Below are 20444 nucleotides of genomic sequence, written 5' to 3' on the forward strand. Positions count from 1 at the left end.
TGGTTTTGTCATTGATGGATGCGAGGTGGGTGTTTAACCTGGATCAAGGGTAAAGGACCCTTGAATTTTGGTGCACACCCAGCACGCCTCTGCCCTTCTCTTCAGCAAAGGGGAGCTGCTCTGACGCAGGTAGGGAGCAGGCCTGCCTGAAACACTGCAGGGTCAGTGGCAGGGTCCCACCACCATCCCTCTGGAGGTCCCCACCTCTCCCACCACCCACTGAGGTGGGTGGCTGTGGTGGCCTTGAGCAGGGTGGCTCCCTGCCACCCTGTCCCCGCCATCTTAAAGGGGGATTTGCCAAAGCTGCTAACGTAAGGCTAAGGAGTCTGCCAGAGCTGGGGGGAGCATTAGCTGCTCTGTGCTGCAAGGCACTGGTCAGTTCGCTTGGTGGGTCACCCCAGGCTTTGGACCTTCCTGCTGTTTGTCTGCTGTGCTGCTTTTAACCATCTCTGCTCCTTTGAGTCAGCTTGGGCTTGCTTGCACAGCAAATATTTTCCTGGTGTTTCAGAAGGTGGGTGATTCCCTTTCCTTCCTGTGGAGGAGAAAAGCTGCTTGTCCCATACAGGGTGTGCTGAGGTTGTAACAGAACAGTGGGGCCTCGTCAAATAGCAGTGAGATGCACAGCTGGCTGTGGGCAGCAGGGCTCTGCTGTTTTTGCTTAGTTCTGCCTCTGAAAACTTCTCACAGAAACTGTCATCTTTCTCCCCTTTATTCAGCAAACTCTTAAGCTGTGGGTATCCCTGAGGGGATTTTGTGTGGAACATGAAGACTGTAAAAAAACAGGTCCTAAACCATGTGCTGTTGCTAATGATCCTGCAGACCAGCACTTTAAGAGCAGAATTTTTTAACAGAAATTAAGGACTGAAAACAAAGAAATTAAGGACTGAAAACAAAGAAAGGACCTGCTACAATGAGGCACCACGTTGCACCATACATACAACTTGATGGTGTGATTGTGCTGGTCTTCATCCTGGGTGTATTCTTCCATCTAATGACTTTCTGGAAGAGTTGAAAACAGAGAGGTATGCAGAAAATCCACTGTCCATCCAGATGTTAATCAGTACAAAAGTCAAAGTTCAGAAATAAAATATGAGGAAATTGTGGGAAAGCAGTACTCTCTGTGCCTACCTCTATTTCAGTACCAGAGATTGTGCCAGCAAATTTGTGCAGTATGGAGCAGCAAAAATCCTCAGCAGTCTCCCGATAAGTCAGAGAACCTGACAACTACAGTCTTGGAAGCAAAACGTACAAGTTGCCTTTTTGAAGCTCGAGTTTTCCAAGAGCAGTGACCAAGCTCCGAGCTGTTTCAGCAGAGAAAAATGCATACCCTTTCATCCAAAACCCAGAGGTTTAGAGCATTCAGATGTCTGTTTGGTTTGATGGTTCGGCTTAGAACAGATAAGATGCTTCACAGCCATTGCCCCTAGAGAGCAGGGAAGCTGTAGCACACCCATTTTACATTTTACATGGGAAACTGGGGCACCCAAGAGCTCCGTTGTCGGAGAGAGGAAGTAAGAGCAGAGTTTGAAAAGGATACCAGATCTCTGATCTCCATTTTAATTAAATTGTTTCTGCAGTTGTCTTCCCTGGCAGTTTAACTGGTAGAATGTGGTCTAGTGGAGGAATTTTTGGCTGCAAACTTGACAGGAGTGTTTTTCTGGGCCAGATCCTTGCTTAGTGTAAATTAAGATGACTCCACTAGCTATGATTGCGGTGCTAGCGATTTACTCCTCCCTCTGAGAGTTTGCCCCAGGTTTGCAGGCAGTGGGCAGGTGGGCAGTGTCACATAATACGTTCTTTTTAATTTTAGTCTGTCTAGACACTTCTGCAGCACCCCATTCTGGGAAGACTACGCCAGCAGCTCTGGAGCAGCACCACGTTTTTCTGGTGAGAAACGCTTAGCAGACAGTGTGGAGGTGGCCTGGTGTGCTCAAACTCAGCGTTTCAGCCCCCTGGTGCAGGGTTTGGCTTTGATAGTCTCGGTGTTTTTTGGTGGAGAGATGGCAGAAGGGCTTCATGGCAGGATTTCTTCCCTGTGGACAAGGAGTGAGTCTGTCATTTTCCCTGGTTTTGGCGATGTGTTGTCCCAGCTGAGTGCTGGAGAAAGATGGCTGTTGCCGATGCAGCATTTCTGTGGTAGTTTTTCTTTCCAGCAATGGATGACACACCTCTCTTTGTGGCTAAAAAGGTCTTTCTCCTGGTTTTAAAGGCCATTTGCTAGTCTTGTGTTTATTATTACAGTCAGTCCTTCCTGCCATGCTGTCGGTATTTACCACACAGCCTTTAGTTTCTCTGCTATATTTTCTGTCATGCTGAGTCACCTGGCATAGGGGTGGTACCTCCGTAGCATTTTTCAAACTTGTCATGAGGCACACACAGGACCTAGTTTTTACAAAATCCTCAGATTTGCTGTTTGTGGTTAAGCAGGTCATTAGCTAGGACTGTTTTTCTTCCCCTTCCATTCTTTTACCAATTCCCAAGTTATTCACCAAGATTGTCTGAACTGTTTTTGTCAAGAGCCAAATGCAGGAAGGCTATGACTCTGGCTGGGGCAGCGATATATACCCTGTAACTAGCATTACTTCTGCCTGAATCCAAAAGCATGTAACCGAACCCCCTAATCCTCCTAGCCATTTTACAAAATTTTCTAACCATAAAGTCCTACCTTCTGTTGTTAACCACCTACATTTATGTGTCTGTGCCCAGCCCCTAAAAGGAAGTGGCTTCATGGCTGCAGAAAACAGCAGAAGATGGGGATCCTGCAGTCATTAAAACAGCATTTCTTTTTGAGAAAACCATAAAGCAGGCACTATTTCTGGGATTCTACCTGAGCTTGATCAATACTAATGAAGCAGAGCTCTCCCCAAAAAGCAGCTTGCATGGCAATGGGTAAGAGATTCTTTGTGCAATCTTAATGATTTTGAGAGAGACGTTTCCCCTGTGAATTGCTGTAGGAGTTTGCACCCCTTCCCCCACATTCAGCAGAGGGAAGAACATATGACTATCCTCATGTAAGGTAGCGCAGTGTTAATAATGCTGCTGTATTGATCAAACCGGACTACTTTGTCACCAGGGACATCAGGGAGGATTATTCTGACTTCTAAGGCTGTGCCTCCTAAAGTGTGTTTTCCAGTCTTTTCCCTAGGCGAAGGGTGTGTTGTGCTTTTTGTCTTAGCCTGCAGGAGCAACACTTTCAAAAGATTTCATGGTGTTCCACCATCCGCTGTCTCTATCATTGTTGCTCTCAGGGCTCCCACCTCATTCCCACTCAGAGCTGGACTGTCTCAAGTTCAAAAATGCATTGCGGTGAGATCCAGTTGTTTGCCCTTGGAAGGTGCCTGGAGGAGCAGCTGCTGGCTGCTGGAATGTGGATAAACACAGGGTGACGGGAACAGGAGAGGCTTCCTCTTTGCTTAGAAAGTGAGCAAAACATCAGTAAGGAGGCAGCGTAGAAGGAAAAACATGTGCAGGGTGGTTTTGTTCCCTCCGCCGGCTGATATTCATGACCTTGTTAAAAAGATCAGTCTGCTTCAGAGACTGCATGTGGTCATTTTTAAGTGTAGGGAGAAACCAAATGTGGCTTTTATTTTTCCATCTGATAAATTGCCAATTGCAGGTTTTACTTACAGAACACTCTGAGTAGTCTGAGAAGAACACGATCACCTTGATATTATATTTATGAGTAAAAATGGTATGAGGCACAGAAAGCTCTTAGCTCTCATGTAAAGAAGACTTTTAATGCAGTTTTTGCTTCCAGGAATGCATCATTACTCGTAGCAGGGAAGGGACACATTAGCAAGCTTGACAGGAGGACTGAAATGCCTCGGGGCACTCAGGGGCTTGCAGGGGCAATTTGACATCGTGCTTCTTTGACAGGTGTCGCAAGCTTGGTGCTGGATAGTGATGGGACATCTGCAGAGTAGGGAAGGGTTAGAGACATTTGAAATGGAGGAAAACACCTGAACCTTGCTCTGATGATGGTGGGAGCACCTCCGGGGCTCTCTGAGCAGACCCCACGTGTTCAGAAGTGCTGTGATTTGTTCTGCAGGGGCTCAGAGTGGCAACTAAGTCATGAGTCATGTCTGGAAAATTCTGTCCTGAATGTGTAGGCTACCAATAGTGCCAGCCGTAGCTAAAGCAGCACGGTTTGAGTGCATTTCTCTCCCTTTTTGAGTCCCAGTTCCTGGACTGCTGGGTCTGAAGGAGATCCCTTCAGCAGCCCTGGCCACCACAAGGCATTTTGGCTCTTGCTTCAGCTCTGAAATCATGCAACTGCTTGGGAAGCACAACAGCTTGGGAAGTGCAACCACTTGGGAAGCGGAGCTGGCTGGAGGCAAAGCAGCAAAATGCTCCCAGGAATGTTCCCTGTGAAGCAGAGACTCAGCCTGTGGTCTCCTCCTCTCCCAGCATAAAGGTTACCTTCATATGTTTATAACCAAAATAAAATTGCTGCTCCTGAAAGCTGTAATTTGTATTTGGGGGAACATAATATTTGTGTTTAGCTATTACGGGGATTGTACCAAAGCACAGTGACAGAGATCTGAAGTGTTTGGGATGATGATAGCTGGCAACAGACTCCACCTTTGGGGGCTACTAAAAACAATTTAGTTAAGCAGTATCGATTGTAAACAAAATGCCAGGGAAGATTGGTTGTACTGTGAGGAAGAGGACCCCCCTCCTGCAGTGGGAGAGGCTGTCCTTCCTCAGTTCCTCCTCTTCTCCTTCCCACAAATCAAGCCAAGAGAGCCTGGCCACAGTCTTCCAAGCCGTGACACTGGAGACTTCCATCCCATCTCAGAAAGACAATAGAGGGAAGGAATGGTATACAGCCAACACACGGAGGCCGTCTTATCTTGGGAGATGTTGCATAGGCATAAATAGAGTGGAAAAGGGAAATCGGGGAAAACAGGACACTTAAGGTAAACTAACTACATTTTTTAATGTCTGAGTTGGAAATACGCCAGATAACATGTCCACTGTTGGGATTACAATGGCTACAATATGTTTCCTCTTTTCCTTGTTGGTAAGTGGGATTTGTTTGTTTCCTTTCTGGAGAGTGGTGAGGGACCGCAGTCAGTTCCTTGTAGTGCGTGTTTGGTAGTGAGCTGGAGCTGTCTATGGCAGTGTAATGGGTAAGGCTGTAGGGCTGTGAACGTGACATCTTCCAGTTCCTTGCGTCATCATTTGGGCCTTTTTGTCTCAGGGAAAAACGCAGTGTGGAGTTTCATTTGGTTTACTCATGGGGGATGCTTATGGATGGGGCCGGAAAGCCAAAGGCCTCACTTAAAGCCTCTCCGCAGCGTGGGTGCAGGCAGAAGGGATGCTAGAAGCCTTGCCAGCAGAGAGATGCCTTCATCTGGTGTCATCTCTGCAAGGTGATGCTGGGTGTTGCATTTGGTGATGTACCTGGCATTAATTTGGGAACCCTCCCAATTAATTTTAGGGGGAAAAGTGCCAAGGTAAACTTGAAGCAGGGTCTGGTGGTTTTGCACAGTATTCTCCAATACATTTCCAGGGATATTTTTCCAGGAGAAACAGAAGGTTTAACAGAGAGCGTGGAAGGGGACAGTGACTTGGCTTGACTGTGAGGCTTCTGCCCAAGTAAAGAGGGTTGTCAAGGAGATGCAGCATGAAGAAACAAGAGAAGGAAAGGGTGCTTGTAGGCAAAGATAGGCTGAGAAGAAGAGCCTCTTTGAGATCCTGGAGTCAGACAGATTGCTGAGCAGGGCTCACACAGGTCCTGTCCCATCCTCCACCTCCTTCAGGAAGGGCAGAGCTTCTCCTGGCCTCTGTTTCTGCTGATGCTTCATCACAGCCCCCAGCCCCTGCTTTTTACCAGCCTGTTTAGAGTAACAAAGTACCACCCTTTGGGCCTTTCTGCACTGTAGTCTCTGCACACTTGGGACTCTGCAGGTACCCTACAGGGCATCTCTGAAGGCATGTCACGATGGCTTATCATATAATTTGCTCCTCTAACAAAAGGCAGTCTTGTGCACAGAAGCATCTTGAATTAACCGTGGTGGCTGCTTAGATGCTGGGAAGTCGCCGTATCTTCCAGGAATACCAAGACATTGCATTCCTTCTAGGCTATTTTCTGTCTGCTTTGCTATTAATAACTTTGTCCTGAAATAGCACTTTCATATTGCAGCATATTAAAATCCATAACAACTGGGTGGGTGTCCACAGTCAACAGACCGAAGAAAGTGAGCCAGCGCAAGAGCCGTGGTTGTGTAAATTGGCTCACAGAGGTGTGCTGACTCTGAGCAGCTGGTGAGCTGACCTGCTGGGCTTTCTCAAGTCAATAAATGGCAGGGCTCTTAATGGGATCTCCCAGCTTCCTGTGCCATGCTGCAGCTGGTAGCCGTACAGCCTGCTGGAAATTGTGCTGACACATGGCTGATCTCGTGATCCTTTCAGGAGGAGTGAGCAGTGCGTGTTTGTAGCCCCGTACAGTTCTGACAGCACACCTTGAGTTGCCGATGATATCCACAAAACACCCTGCTGGATCGACTTTTTGTTTGATCTAATGTGTTTTGGGGATACAGGTCTCCTCAGATGCCTGCAGGCAGCTGTCTGGGATGCTGCTGAGCAGTTGGGACAGTACTGGCAGGCACTTTACCAATGTGCTCTAGCAAATTGCTTTTAAAGAGGACCATGCTGCTTTTATTAGGGAGTGTAGAAGCCCAAGTGCACTGCCTGTGAGATTTGAGGCTGATCAAAATCCCTGGTGGCTAGGGTTTTGGAAAAAGAACCTTGGCAGAGCAGCATAGAAAAGAAAAGAAATGGAAAAACACAATTGGCTTTAGGGGAGCATCCTTTGGAGGGCACCTGGCTTTTGGGGGAGAGGCAAGTTTACCTGCAGTGGGACATTCAAGCATGAAGGCTGTTGTTTCTGTGCATAGATGATGAAAACTTTGGCCTAGAAGTGGCACAAACCATTTTTGTGAATACCTCCATACAGACTGCCCAAATAAAAATAATAAAAAAGGGGGAAAAAAGAAAGAAAAACAAGTATCAGGATGTCTGAAGTTGGTGTTGTTTTTAAATTCTTCCCATTTTTCCATTTGGGTCACATTGTTCCTAGTAAAGTAGGCAAGATTTGTAATATAAAATAACCATCTCCAGCCGTCAAAGAACATGTCAAATTCTGCTTCACATAAGCCACAAAATTAAATGGTGCTAATCAAGAGCAAAATTTCATGGAGTTTGAGTGTTGGCAAGGTCCTCAGCTGATGTAAACAGGAACCATGAAATCAGGGCTGCGCTGTGCTGATTTACCCCAGCTGAGAATCTGGTTGTGCTTCCCATCACTTTGTTTTTAGTCTGAGGTTTTTTTTTCTGAGTGCAATGGTGAAACTCGTCTTGTCTTTTCTTTTCCTTGCCCAGACTGGCATATTTATCACAGTAGCAGATGCATCTTCTTGCTCTTGTAAGATAACAAATTGCCCAAATTATTTTAAAAAAAAAAAGAAGAAGAAAAAAGCAGCAAATGGCTTTTTGTAAATGTGCTTGGACAGGTCACGTTAAAGTTTAAACTTCAGCCAAACAGCCTACTGCTCCCTGCGTGGCTGGAGGTGCACTTTGGTCCTATATGTTTATTATAATTTAGAAATGTTATAAATGCTTTTATATTCTTTTTTGTTCTGCCCTTGTTCTACAACACATTCCCCTCCTTCCTCCTGCTTCCTGTTTCCCAGACAGGTCCCCACCTCTTCCTCCCCACAGCCAAAAATAATACAAAAGGGAACACACAAAAGGCTTTTTGAGCCACGAGATGTGATAATGAATGGGCATCATGTACAGGGTAGATACAGTCGTCCCAGTGCAAAAAATGTTGATAGCACAAAATCGAGATGAGGAATTGTATGGTTTTGGGTTAGGAATTCAGTGTTATGCATCCTCTTGTTTAATATGTTTTTAGGTCAGAGCAGAAGAGATGACTCACAACCCAGGACTCTTATGAAACATACCGTATGTTGAGTGTATTGATCACTTCTCCAGGTTTGATTTAATAAGCTAATTGTGAAGAATTGTGCTTATGAATGTGCTGTTGCCTGAGAGTGCACGAACACAACTGGTGTGTACATTTGTGTTGTCGGATGCTAAGGAGGAAATGTTAAGCTGTTGCTGGATGTTAATGAAACATCTCCAAAGAGTACATTTTTTCATTCATGATCCTATTCAGAGTAATTACAAGGAACCCAATTCTGCTGTGTAACCCCACTGCAATACTTTGTAAGGATGAATCTTAATTGAGGATCGAGACCTAAAATATTGCTCTGCTTTGTACATTCCACAGCCATCAGCATTTGCTCTTGCATATCCATTTCCTGTGAGAAGTTTACCACACTCTGGGGCATGCTTTGAACCTGATCCTTTGATTTCAGTGGGAGCTACGACTGGCAATTCAAGGAGCTAATTGTGCCTTTTTCTATTTATGATGCTAAATTAAAGCTGGTTCCAAACCAGACAGCAACACGTGAAATACACACTTCATGAAGTTTGGAGAAAAGTTTGCAGTGAGGGCCACTGGCCAGCTCATTCAAAGCCATTCAAGGTTGTTATATAAATAAATTATCTCTTCAGAAAGATTTTGAAACACACTTAGGTTACCTATATATCATTTCTCAAATTACATGGCTACTTGCCGTCTGGACTCATGGCAGCATGCAGGGCAAGTGCTGGTGCGCAAGCACACATGGGTTTTATCATATTTTCATACTAGCACAATGGGCTGCCTGCACTTTTGAATTCTTGATTTGGCTATCCTTAATCCTTTGCTGACATTGATGCTATTTTTTGTTGTTGTGGCTGGTTGCAGATATTTTTTCTATCTTTATTAAACAGTCAAAAAACAACAAAAGCCCTCCAAAGCCCTGGTTCAGTGTTTGCAGATTTCTTTCATCCTTTTTTTTTTTTTTTTTTTAATCTAGATGCCTATCAAATTCAGCCACGCTTAGCTGCAGTCCTTTGTTCAATATCTCACAACCAGTGCACTGAAATTCTGTATGCTTAGAGCCCAAATACCACAGATTTTTAGTGAACAGATTTAACTTGTCCATTTAAAAGAATATTTGGTAGATAAGATATATTTCATTATCACTAAGTTTGGGAGCAAATCTTGATTTTTGACTCCTTGATTTTTAACTCCTTGGAGTTATGGGTTCAGACACTTTCTGTTTGAAACGTTAGTTTTACCACCTATTTCTGCTGGTGAAAATTTATGACAAAATTGGTTTTGATCCTTTGAGCTTTAGGGGCTGATTAAAATCTTTGATAACCCTGGTTGCATCATGCCCCAGAGCAACAGGAAAATGGCTTGTGTTTATATGAAGGTAGTGATTCTGTCGTAAGTAAATCAGTTGAATTTTTTTACCTTAAAATGTATCTTTTCTGAATGTGGTTGAGGCTTCTGATTTCAGCACCATTTATGCTCTGAAGAAAAATGCTGTGGAGAACATCCAGGGAGAAGGCCATCTGGGTCATGGTGGGAGAGTGTTCATTGAGAGTGCTGTTGTGCATGAATAACAGTGAATGGGCTGGTTTGGCTAAATACATTTCCTGGAAAGTTCATTCTTTGGGCTGAGACCAAGGGGGAAAATGGGCACAGGCCATTATTATATTGAAGAAATTTGCTAACAGGGGCTTGAGTCCTGTGTAGCATACTTAAGCGTTAATAGAGCTGTCCATTGTAGACTCTGGGGGCTGGTGAGGCCCATCCAGCCAGTGTTGGAGTGGACTAGCCTGGCAGCTCAGGCGTATGGTGAAGTTACCACAGGAAAACAAGTCTTTGCCTATCAGATTGTCTTTGCTGACTATCTGTGTGCTGCTTTTTGCTTTTGGCAAAAGCCTGTTTGTTGAGTATATAGTTAACTTGATTTGCTTCACATATACAAGAGATTAGGAACATGCATGCAGATTTTTACCACGAGTTAGCTGTCGTTAAGTGTCATCATCTTGTACCTGAAAAGTGGTTTTAGCTGTCTTTTTTTTTCCCCGTGAACTATGTAATACATAGTGAGGTGTGCTGGCACATGACTAAGAGTTTTGTCTTAAATCTTTTGCAATAGAAATTATTAGCTATTGCCTGAAACTTTTTCTTACTATTCATTCATTTCAGACTGTGGTTTTCACATTTTCCCAAGTGTATTTTGCAAAACTACTTATTTTAATACTAAAATTCTGTTTATTTTATGCTGTCCCAAATGCTAAGCTTCTGATGTGCTACAGCTTTTTGACAACTAGCAACTGCCCAACAGAGGCTGCCAAGAGGAAAAGCTGGAGGTTTTGGCAGCTGGGTGGGAACAGATGACAGTCTTGGAATAGATGGGCAAGAGTATTGGGTTTTGTTGTTGTTCAGGAAGTAATGAAGGCTTTTTGCAGTGGAAAGAAGATGCGTCTTTCAAACCTTGTTTTAGAGTTAAGGACAAAAATAGCATGGCATTTCAGGGAGGGCAGGTGAGTTTTGAATCTCTTATTCCTCCTCAGGGCTGCCCCACAATACCCAGTTCAATATCTACCTCTGGCATCAGCAATGCAACTGCCACTGTAGCTCAAAGCTTTCACTGTTCTGCTGAAGAATGAAATACTGATGCCGTGTGCTGGACCTGGTGCCACTGTTTGCTGTGAGCTTGAGTGAACTGTGGTGGCACTGACCTTAGAATTAGTGTTTTGGGTTGCCTTCAGGTTGGTGATGCTTTCTCTTCCTTTGCAGTCTTAATTTAAAGATGAGGCTCCTTTTTTACATGACAGTGGAAAGCAATGGGGTCATGATGGAGGCTGGAATTTGACCTTCACTATTGCATGTATAATTCCACTTTGCTCATATAAATTATGCTGCAAAGAGAGTCCTTACAAGTACTGTAAACTAGTAGATCAGACCTGCTTGTCAACCACATTCAACATTTTCATTCTCTGTCACAGCCTGATCTAACTTAATTAGGTTTTGGATAACTTCCAAGATCGGTGCTTGATGTCCAATTATATCTGCAGTGAAATGGCACTTAGAAGTAACTAGCACTTCCAGATAAGAACTTCCCATGATCTGCTAGAAAAATCCAAATCAAGATGTTACAAAATACCTCAGCATCAATAAAACAGAGAAACCTAGTGAACATGTTGATAAGGTGTCTTCCCTGACTTTCTGTCCTTGAATAATTTTAAGTGTTTGGGCTTTGTTTTATCTTTGGCAGAATTTTGATGTTGCCACATAGTCTTCAGCTGTGCAAAATGCCCAGGAGTCTGAGTGCTGTAAAGACTTCACAGCATAGGCAGGTGCTTCTGAAGTGATCTGTGATTTTTCAAGAGCCTGTACGTATGGATCAAATCCTGATACATAATGTGGCTGCCGATCAAGACCAGTTCTTTGCAGTTCATTGGAGCAAGTTTACGTTTATATGCCGGGAACTGAGAGTTCGTGTTAGGTCATCAGTTGGAATTAGGTTTACCAGAGCTGTCTGAACCTGAACCCAGATGCCAAACTTGTGTCCCGGCAGAGGCCTCTGGCCTACGGGCATATCTTTCCCCCATCATTCTCTAAAGGGGAGACAGAGACATCAGGTACCTGCACTTCCTTGAGGCTTGGCACATTGATGGCAGTGGTGGTCCCAGTTAGAGCCTTCCTGCTGGTTGCTCTTGGGGGAGAGTGGAGTCAAACATCAGCATCCTGAGTGGTGACTCCAGCTCCTTCGTATCTGGATTTTGAACATTCTGCGTTGCACTTTAACCTCAACAGCTGGCAAGCAGCCTGAAACTTAGGCTCTCTGAGCCAAACCAAGTACCTGCAAGAGGGTTTTGTCTTCTTGTTGCATTTAGTAGCAGCACTGTCTTGATTTCTGCTGGCTGCAGAATTAGGTGAGTGCTAAGCTCTGCTGAAAATGGTACACATGTATCACATCTCTACTATCGGAGGCACACACTGGGTTTCTCCTGCTTTATATTTCATAGCGGTGAGCATACTCAATGTGTTTGGTAAATAATCTTTACTTTCACTAGATGGGCTTTAGATGTGCTCCAGAGGTAAGAATAAGGTAGATTAGAGGTCATACTTTTCTGAATTGACAGACATACTGAACACTGAATTTCCCTGCATCAGTGCTACTGCAGACTTTGAAAGGACAAGAAGTAGGTCCTTACCAGGCATAGGACAGCACTACAGTGGCTGTCTTCTGCTGTCTGAAGGATCTGGTGCTGCGCATGGAAGTGTCGTGGTGTGCAGTTTACATGTATTCTGCTGCTGTATGTGCCTCAGAGGACTGAGATGGTAGTATAATGTGGGGAGCAAAGGGGTGTTGAGTTACCGCCGTGTAGGCAGGAAACACACATAGTTTCTTGCAGGTGGTGGAAATGTGTTGCTGCTGGGAAAGTACGCCTTTTTGCAATTGTATCCAAAATTGTAAAATTAGACTGAGGCCTTGTGGACATTGTCCACATGCCAGACTGCCATCCTTTTCTAGCTGGCTTTCTGCAAGTATGTGGGGTCTCGCAAAGTCACATCCTATTATTTGTCAGCCATGAATCATCATTTCTTTTAACTGGCTAAATTGAGGCACAAGGTGCAAGGAGAATGACCCTTGTTAATGGGGGCAGATGGGTTGAAGTAGTGGGTCACTTTTTATCCTTAGCCTATGAAACCGGCTTGACAGCAAACAGCACTTATGGATCTTCTCATGTTCCTGAAGGGGGCCGTTGTCTTCTTCCCATTGCAGTTTTTGAAGTCTTTATTGCTGTAAATCCTACAGGCATGGGGGAAGAAAGTTTAATACCCACCAAGTTGCCTGCAATGTAGCAAACAAAGAAGAATCAAAACTTAATGTCACATGTGACATGTATTACATCCATTACACAGAGTCTCCCCCCTCACGCGTGAGTGGTTAAGGAGAAGCTGGACATCCAACAGAACTATGACAAAAGCATGACAATAGCAGTTTGCTCCTGTTTTAAGTATCCTTGGACCATTTTCCTACCAGGCTGGCAGTGGAAGTCGGAGATCTGCAGGAGTTCACCATCATCTGAATCCAACAGTTTGGGTTCGTATGCCTGTGGATAGCGGTCAATATCCTGCTGCTTGCACAAAACATCGGTAGTTTTGATGCACTTGCTAGCAAATAACTTTGTGGAAATGGAGATCAGAAGAACTCTCATGCCCCTCCTGATGGTCCACTGGCCTGGAGTGGGGACCTTAGTGGTCTCAACCTGACTGGTTTCTCCAGGTCAGAGCTCAAGACGAAGGGCTTAGCTGACCTAAAAATTGTCTTGCCAGGGCAGGAGTGAAGAAAGCAGGCTGGTTTCAAAACCCTGCCTCACCGCTCCCTGGATGATTTGGGCCAGGAGAAGGGAAGGTCGCGTAAGGTACTTGGCAGGAGCCGGGACGTACATATGGGGGAAGATGCTTTGTTTCTGCCAGCAATTGCCTGCTCTGGCAAATGCAGCAGCAGGTAGGGCCCTGGCGGGGGGTAGAGGAAGGGCTGCAGCCGAAACCCCTCGCCAGGCTTTGTCTGCCATGCAGATTAGGTGGAGGGCTTTTCTGGCTGGCGTTGCTAGGCTCTTCTCCCCTATTGACTTTGTGGAGAGGCTGAGGGGGGGTGGGAGGGAGGGACTGTATTATATTGTTTCTTTGAGTTGTTTTTTTCCCCCCTCTATGGGGAGATGGGCTTGATCCACTGGTTTTGGATTTCAGAGGCAGAAGGCAAGACATGACCAGCTGGTGTCTTGAAATGGCACAGGTGCAATGGCTGCGGGAGGGGGGAGCCAGGAATAATTACAGGTTTCTGAAGCATCAGGCTTTGCCTGAAAAGGGCTCATCGAGAAACTGCTCTTTATGGAAAATTAATGGTGAAGCTGGAAAAAACTGTCAGGCCCACTATTGTTGTTGTGGGGTAGTGATGCCTTAAAGGAGCAGCACCTCCTGCTCCACTCTCCTCCCCTCCACGGGCAGCCTGGAGCCGGCACACAGCTTTCTGATCCCACAACAATTGAAATTTCATGTCACTGTCATCAGATTTAATGGCCTTGAGTCCCTGTCTCTCTCACCCCCTGCCCCCCCCCTGCCTTCCACCCCCAATTTGTGATTATGCTTGCCTCTTTCCTTTGGAAGCCTTGTATTTGTTAGGCCCCTAAACCTCTTTCTGCCCCACTGGGTGAATGCTAAGTGGACCAGAAAGCCCAAATTACATGATGTGGGGAATTCAAAAGCACCGCCTCTCCTGGTGGTGGGGGTTATTCCTGAAAGACTGTAGGGCATGTTGGAAAGCTGCTCCCCAAACTTGTTAGGTTTCGTCTAGAATCCACCCCAGCTAAAGCCATTCCTCACGGCCCCAGAAATGCACTTTAAAAAGAAAACAAGGGTTGCTTAAGGCAAGTACTAACCAATAAGTGTCCCACCTTCAGGCCTGTGTACAGACACATCGTATAGACAGTGTCATCCCTCTGAAAATAACGCACATGCTAAAGTATAGCACATCTCACTTGCATATATTGCCATTCTATTGCTTTTTGTTCAAGTCCACCTCTACAGCTCAGGTCTATAATCAACTGTTATTTTAAAAAGAAACAACAGATGACTGTCTGGCAAATTCTGTTGTGAATTCTGGAACTCATCCCACCATGTTGTATCTGCAACCAGCAGTGCTGCTTCCTGGATGCATTGAAAGTGTTGTCTTGCATTACCTGGCAGCTCTTGGAGAGCTGTGAGTTGGGCCTCTTTACAGTCCTGTAGATGGGATCTTTGTACCCAGAAGGCAGGAGTCTCTGTCTCTCCCGCAGTCATAGAAAACTTTTGTTTCTTGATCAAGTACTGGACTCTCCAGGTTGAGATGTAGTTGGGTCACCAGCTCCCATAGGCTTTTGTCTAAAATCCCTTTCTTAATATCTCTAGAAGGGTTCTCTGAGGAGTGTTTTTTAGAGGTTTCTAAAAAGTATTAGAATGTCTCTTTCTTCAAGTCCTGTAAAATCACAGTGGTGATATTAAACCAGCTAGCCTTTCAGGCAGCAAGAAATGAAAAATAGCACTAATAAACTCCATTAAAAGCTCCTGAAACTACAGCAAATGGTTTTCTATAAACAATAAAAGTTTATAATGTTGGTTATGGAGAACACTGGGCAGCGTGTCGGTGCCTGGAGGCTTTATTGGGGCTAACTCAGGGCACCTCATAATAAGGTACATTCAAGTAGGAGGTTCACCCCATCCTCATGCCGATGATCACTGCTGTGGAGATGCAGGAACACGTTTTTATGTGGCAGCCTCTTTGACTGGAACTTCACCTACTTTTTAATAAGGTGCATGTGCGTGTGTTTGTGTGCAAGTCTCGTGTCTCGTTTGGAAGCCACATTTGACCAGAGTGCCAAAAACCCTCTAAAACTGGCAGTAGGTCCGTTTTTTCTGTCACATCTTTCCTTCTCTCGGGCCCTTTAAAAAAGCTGTGGTGTCACTGGAAGTTCTCTATCTCCTATCTTAAAATGCTACGCTTCAGAATTGTGCCGTTTTAGGAACAGACGGCCCCAGCCAACTACACTGAGTTAAATTTGGAGTGAAATTTAGTGTTTGCGAAGGAATAGGAAGCAGTTCTTTGGAGAGGTGACTTTATTTGTATGTGGCCAGGCAGTGGGGCCATTAGGATAGTTTCATATGGAAGTGACTGCTGGCCAGGTTACACTTAAAATTGGGAAGGCCCTGGTATCCATGGGGCAATGTACAGACTTTCTTGAAAATGTAGTAGATGCTTTCTGTTGTATCTTGACTTCTACCATAATTTCTCCTACTGTTTGTGGATATTCCCATACTGTGTCTTGGAGGAGCATCAAACAAGTGCCAAATCCTCATGTCTCCCAAAATGTGACAATTTCATGAGAAGGTGCTGGCATGCATGGGTAATGTCTCTGAATGGCTCTGGACCACGTTGTTCTCCTGCCCTAGGTGGGAGCTATGCTGTAATCTCTTTCTAACAGTAGTTTCTCTCCCTCCCTTCTCCCTTCCCCTCCTGCAGACATGCCTGGAGTTGGAGCGATACCTTCAGACTGAACCACGGAAGATCTCTGAGACCTTTGGTGAGGATTTGGACTGCTTCCTTCATGCCTCCTCAGGCTCAGATGCAGAGGACAATATCCGACGACTGGATCCCATCCTTCTACCAGTGGAGACAAGTACGTGTGACAAAAGTGCCAACATGGACATTATCCTCTCACGGGACAAGCTGCTGTCTGAGACATGCCTCAGCTTGCAGTCTACCAGCTCTTCCACAGAAGGCTACACAGCTGTCAACCAGGCCCAACTCAATGCAGTAACCTCATTAACGCCCCCTTCCTCTCCGGAGCTCAGCCGCCACCTTGTAAAAACCTCACAGACTCTCTCATCGGTGGATGGCACGGTGACGTTGAAACTGGTGGCCAAGAAAACTTCACTCAGCTCCGTGAAAGTGGGTGTAGCAACAGCAACCGCGGGGACGATAAAAAGCGGGCAAAGTGACAGTGAACAAGGAGGTACAGGGGCAGACGCATCCCCAGAAAACAAGAAGAGGGTTCATCGCTGTCAATTTAATGGGTGCCGGAAGGTTTATACAAAGAGCTCCCACTTAAAGGCTCACCAGAGGACTCATACAGGTACTTACGTAGGATGCTTCTTTCATCTTGTCCTCCGCCACCTAACTGTAACCATCTCCTTTTATTCTCATTTAGAAAAGAAAAAAAAATAATCTCTTCTGAAAGTCCAAGCTTCTGTCTATGAAACAGGGCTGTGGAAAAATATGGTAGGCCAGCAAATGTACCCATTATTCAACAGAACAGAGTTCACTGTCTACCATTAACCTGTTGGGTTTTCGTACGTCTTGTGGGGCTTGATGCAAAGTAATTTTAGAATATCTAAGCGATGTGGATGTATCATGCATGTTAAAACTGTGGGCATGCCAGTTTGGGTTTTCGGCACTCATTTCCCCAAGACAACTTTTAAAATGTTAATTTTAGTCAAGTGTTAATTGCTTCAAATAGAAAATAGCGTGGGTAGGTTTTTGTTGCCTTTTGTATAGGGGAAAGATAAAAATGTATTTCAGATCTGAGATATGTGGTTTAGGAGTAATGTGTGCATGAGGGAGCATGTGTGTACATCCAGACGTGTAGGTACTGAGATGCACGTACCCTTGAGATACTTACGATCTTGGACTTCTCTGGTGATAAAATGCAGTGAGAACAAATGAAAGAATGACACGGAGTTTGAAAGGAATAGTGCAGGTAGAGAAGGAGTAGGAAGTATGGAAAGATGTCAGGCTGTTGTTTTGGGTAGTATTTACTCATGTTGCATGTAAGCTCTGCTGTATAAGCTTCTTGAAGCATACCGAATTGGCTTAGGTTGGGCTGTTCAGGATCCCCGCTCTCCTGTCATTTCTTCATTGTCCCCAATAGCTTTTCAGTTGGTATTCATTGGCAGTAATAGCCGTGCAGTTTGTGTGCGTTGCTGCTTTGTTCTAAGCTTCACATGTGATGAGAGATGATAAATTCCCATTAGCACTGTCTTATCATGTGATTATTCTTGTTTCCAGAAGGATTGCTGTAATCAGTTTTCTCAATTTTACTGTAAAATGTGTGGTCTCTTACGATAACTGTACATTTAATTCATGATCTTATCATGCAGGCAGATTCCTAGAAGCGAGGTTGTTCTTGCAAGGTAGAAAATAACACGTTGGACCAGCGCAGTAAATCAAACAAATATGTGGGTTGTTAAGAGCGCTGCATCCATCAAATACTAGGCAGCCCTGTAAAAGTTACACAGTCTGAAGTATAAATCATATTAAGACATAAAAGGCATTGGTTTTGATCTTTTTATATGGGCTTTCTAGTGCTTTTACTGGGAATAGCCACCTTACCAGGAGTGACCTCACTTGTGATCCAGTGATTTGAAAGCCAGTTAAAGTAGTGCAGTCATTTTAAAATCTGCAACAACATGGTCAGGAGGCTTCTTGCAGTGCTGCTGTGAGGCTGGCCCCCTCCGGGGCTGTCCGGGGGACATCCCAGCCAAGGCCTTCCAGCAGGTGACAGGGCTCCCATGAAGGCACAAATACAGAGCATGAGAGTCATTGACGCGGTGGTCTTACCTGTTCGGATGTGACCCCTGCATTCCTCCTCGAGCTGGAAGTGGTGGGTCTTACACAGCTTTTCCTGATGTTAGCCAGGGGCGTGACGCAATCACCTAGGAAGGGTGAACCTGTGGAGTTTTTCTGGCTTTTTCACCCGGTAGGTGGGGATGTGGACCAGGAGTCCTGAGAGAACTTGCAAATCCCACTACTCTTTCAACACCGCTACACTTTGGAGTCAAAACATTGCAACATTTTGCATGCTTTTGAACCCAGCCTTAGGTCTGGTTGAATTTTGGAATCTTGAGGTGAAAACCTTTCCCCTCAGTAACATCAATGTGTGAAACCTTATGTTTTACTGTTAATACGTGATGAGAAACATTTCTCCCTGGCCCTGTGATACTTTGTTGAATAGCCTTAGACTGTACCTAGTGCCATTGATGTGTATGTGTCTGCCCATCCACAGCAGTGCTCAACAGGGTGAGAAAGACAAGTCCACCTTTGCTGGCAGATGGGGAAGACCTGTATCAGATGGTGAGGCTGCAGCTGCCTGGGTGCATTGCCCGCACCTCCCGCTCCCAGCACATTACCTACCGGGTTCAGCTACCCCTCTGATCTTACCAGTTAAACTGTCAGTGGTTTCACCAGCCCCTAAACTATTTACTAGTGTATGGGAGTGTTCCTGTTTTCGTCCACCAAGTCCTCAGCAGATAGCTTCGGTTGTTAGGAAGACAAAGGATAAGAACGAATACAAACCTGGATGAGGAGCTGTCCTGTCTCTGCAGCAATATAACCACCTTGCACCTGACCATGTCCTAGCTGTGCACAGCTGTGTAGAAAGCATGTCTGCATTTTGCGATGAGGACTGGATGTAGCCTTGTTGTTAAAATACATCTTTGGTGCAGAACCTGGAGCAGGTAGGCACCTGGCTCCCATTTATCTCTGTAGAAAGCAGATTGTGTAAACAGCTTTGAATATTTACATCTTGGGAGCAGTCTGAGCGGATCGTGGGGAGGGGTGTGATGGGCTTACCTAACTAGCTTAGTTGAGTCCAAAGCACAGAGTCATTCAGAGCTCTTCGTCCTGTTTAAGTGCTCTGTTCCATTAAAAAACACTGACCACTGGATTCCTTAAATCAGAGCTGGTACAATCCAGACATTAAATCTGTTCATGCTGACCTCTGCAGTGGGGTTTCCCTGGTAGAAGAGAGGGACAGAGCGGAATAGCTATGGAAATTTGGGACTGAATTATAAATGGCAGGGCTGCATCCTTTCCCATGCACACCTTCAGGGCTAGGGACAAGGACCCTTTTCCTCCATCGGTGCTTTGTTTTTTTCACGCCTGAGCTGAGTGTGCTGTGGGTTGCAAATGCATCCAGCAGTGCCAATGGATAGTAGCCACTTGGCTTAGTCAGGGACTGAGCCAGAGGGTCTGAAATGATTGTGAGATATTTTCCTTTGGCTGGTAGTTTGTTAGTATGTCATGCAAGAGCAGTCTGCCAGCGTGGGCTCTGTGTAGAAAGGTGTGAGTGCCCTGACAGACACAGAGCTCTCAGGGTGGCGTTCACAGGCAGGGAGGCAGATGCAGGCTGGTCACCCAGCTTGCACGTGCGAAGTCCGCTTGCTGGATCAAAGGGATTTACTGCAGTGCATGAAAACAAGAAAACCATGGGCTGGGGAGCTGGCGGGTGCAAGGCGGCGGAAGGAGGTTGCATTCCTTTTGTTCGTATGTAAGACTGACCAGACAGATGCTGGCTGGTGTTCTTCGCTGCTGCATGATGAGCCAGGCTGGGCTGGAGGCAATACAGACTGACAGCAGCTTTTTAGACTGGAGATGATCTTCTCTTAGCACTTTACTTTGCTGGGTAGCCCAGAGACACTCAAATCCCACCTTGCCCTTGGTGCATCCCCGTCCCCCACATTATTTTCCTGCATCTCATTCACAAGAGAATGAGGACAGCGTTTTAAGGCCCACCAGTGGTTGAACTGGTTATGAAACCACCTTCTGGATGACCTTTGGAGAGGGAAAAACAATCATCTGTGTGGGAGAGAATTTAATCAGGAAGGGAAAGGGAAAAACATTGTCTGGATGGAAAGGGAAATGAAAGTATTTGACTGAGCTCAAAGTAAGCTGGAGCATCTAAAGCGAAGGGTGTGTAAAGTTGCCAAGAGCAGTGGTGGGACTGACTGTCAGAGGGCAGTAAAGAAGCCACTCAGGGGAGAAATAGCAGCTGGGCCTGTAAACAGGAGGAAAAGGTGAGCTGTAGGTTTGGAAAGACCGTGCTGCCAATGTGAGGATGAGGTAAAAACATCTAAAGAAGGAGCCACCAGGACTGGCACGGTAATCCAACCTTAGCACATTCTCTCACAGTTATTCATGGAGCAG

General features: G+C 45.4%; 1 protein-coding gene across 6 annotated transcripts in view; it reads left to right on the plus strand.

The window, feature by feature from the left end:
* Window positions 1–20444, plus strand: part of KLF7 (KLF transcription factor 7) — a 112389-nt gene that overhangs the window by 14707 nt on the left and 77238 nt on the right. For 5 of the 6 annotated variants that reach the window (XR_008823496.1, XR_008823494.1, XR_008823495.1 and 2 more), the window contains exon 2: window positions 15984–16596. Coding sequence is in view for 3 of the 6 variants with exons in the window: in XM_056348985.1 (XP_056204960.1) it covers window positions 15984–16596 (613 nt within the window). In the remaining 3 variants the exon portion in view is untranslated. Of the gene's footprint in view, window positions 1–14863; window positions 15868–15983; window positions 16597–20444 lie in introns of those variants that run through there. The other variant, XM_056348984.1, reaches the window with a different exon arrangement.

This window comes from Falco biarmicus, chromosome 8 (assembly GCF_023638135.1).
Source record: "Falco biarmicus isolate bFalBia1 chromosome 8, bFalBia1.pri, whole genome shotgun sequence".
In the NCBI taxonomy this organism is placed as follows: Eukaryota; Metazoa; Chordata; class Aves; order Falconiformes; family Falconidae; genus Falco; species Falco biarmicus.